The sequence below is a fragment of the Equus asinus genome, chromosome X, assembly GCF_041296235.1.
Source record: "Equus asinus isolate D_3611 breed Donkey chromosome X, EquAss-T2T_v2, whole genome shotgun sequence".
Lineage (NCBI taxonomy): Eukaryota > Metazoa > Chordata > Mammalia > Perissodactyla > Equidae > Equus > Equus asinus.
In genome coordinates this window covers 29,521,483-29,523,525 of record NC_091820.1, presented here as the reverse complement: position 1 = coordinate 29,523,525, position 2,043 = coordinate 29,521,483, and the positions used below count along the sequence as shown (strand labels likewise).

Sequence of the window (2,043 nt, the reverse complement as noted above, 5' to 3'; positions counted from 1 at the left end):
GCAAGTTCATGCATATATAACTTAATTTTATAAAACAAAAAATAGAAGGTATAAGAGCACAATAAATGGCCAAGCTTTCAATGTTCTCCATTTCCAGAACCCAACTATCTTAAAGCTGATTTATTTCACCTTTCCAGTAAAAGCCTATAGATTTACCATGTTATCTTACTGCAGATGACAAAACAAGACAGATGGTGTCACAATTTGTTTTCCAAAATAACAAAGCTCTTACTGTTAAACCTCATTGTAGCATTAAGTGTCTGACCAGTATCATTGATAAACTTGGAGATTTTGGAGCTAATCAAATCTATATTAAAACAATGTTTGAGTAGTACATATGCCAAAAAATGAAAGAACAGCTTTTCAAGTTACACATGTAATATAGGAACACATAGGCATATACACTGTGCTCCTTTCAACCCCACCTCAGAACTAACTTCTAAATTCTAGCAACACTAACTGCCTCTTCAAACACAAAGTGTTTGAAGAACCTGCCTCAGGCTTCAGTAGGGGCAGGAGAAACGGCCAGACCCAGCCCCAGAACAGGCAGTGGCCAGGGAAGTAGAGACAGCCCTGCCTGCAATTCTGGCTCGGGCTCTCTCTTTCTCATCTTGCAAAGCCTCCTCATACTGAGATGGGAAAGAACTTGGGTGAGTCGCATGAACCTTGGCTATAAACTCGAGGACCTGCATCTTGGTGGTTTCGGCATGGGCTCTCGGGCCCCACAGGAATTCAAATTGCACAGGATCACTGTTGGCCACCTGTCGGTACTCCAGGTATTCTTCCTTCACGAAATCTTTGGTGATGAGCTGCTTGGGCTCCCCAAAGATGAAGTGCTTCCTGCCAGAATAGATGCCCATCACATTCAGAACTTCCCAGACTTCCTCTTCGGTGGCACGGTTGCCCTTCATGAAGATCACACCCAGGATAAGGATGAGGATGCCGGTCTTGGGGACGCCCTGTTCACCATGCTGCATCCCATCATAGGTGAGGCCCAATTTGATGAGGAGGCCATAGCAGTGGTTGGTGGGATCCACTTCCTTCACATCAAGGCCAAAGATCATCTCGATGTGCTCAGAGGCTTTCAGAAGGATCTCAGGCAAGTGGTCTTCATATTCTTGGGTGACAATCTTCAACATATCTTCCTTGGTTACTGGCTCTTTCATTTGATACTTGAGCAGCAAGAAATTCACCAACGAAGCCACTTTGTCTGCTGGAGCATCTCTGGGCACATTCTTGGGATCTGGGATAGCCTGGAAGGTGCTATCCTTCTCTTCCTGGCTACTAGAGCCCTCATCCGATTTGCTTGATGAGGCAGCTGCGATGGCAATGGAAGATGAGCAGAAACTCTGAGAACCCTCAGGAAAGCTGGGCAGACCAGCAACAGGAAGCTCCTTCGAATGGCCAGGCATTAGAGGACGGGAGCAGAGACAGGTCTCCTCTAGAGCCTTGGAGATCTCAGCAACCTCCAGGTCCTGGGTCGTACCTTGGACCTGAAGGCGTTGACGTGAGCATTGCGGATTCTTCTGATGCTGAGACATGACGACTCTTGTCGGTGGCAGAAGGCAGGAGTGTGGACAGGAAGGTGGGCAACGGGGAATCACCACCTAAGGGCAAGAAGGCAGATGCGAGTCACCTCAGTTGGTAGGCTCCACAGTGCTGGCTCTGATATAAGCCGCCTCCAGTGGGCTTCTTCTGCCAACAGTGACATACAGCTTTAGGGGTCTCCTGACCTCCCAGTTGCTGTGTCCCCCAAGAATATGGAGTAGGAAGTCTGAATACACAACAAGGTGCAGCCAGCCAACCAAGGCTGACAATCCTCAGGGTTCCTACTAGGCAGGTGTGGTTGGGCTCTGTAGACCCATTTCTGATCTGAGGAGGGTGGTCTCATCAGTCCTAACTCAGGTTTCATACCTTAGTATTCGATAGGGCCTGGGTCACCTCCCCTATGCTAATATGAGGCTGTGCCTCTAAATTCTAAAGTCACATCTCTTAAGACAACTGAGTTGGAAGTGTGGAGGAGTCTCCTCCAGGAATCCAACT

General features: G+C 47.8%; 1 protein-coding gene across 1 annotated transcript; it reads right to left on the bottom strand.

Moving 5' to 3' along the window:
- Positions 1-503: 503 nt before the first annotated feature.
- Positions 504-1,541, bottom strand: LOC123282469 (melanoma-associated antigen B16-like). Its single transcript, XM_044763588.2, has one exon. It carries the CDS (start codon positions 1,539-1,541, stop codon positions 504-506), a length of 1,038 nt encoding a protein of 345 aa, XP_044619523.1.
- Positions 1,542-2,043: the final 502 nt, after the last annotated feature.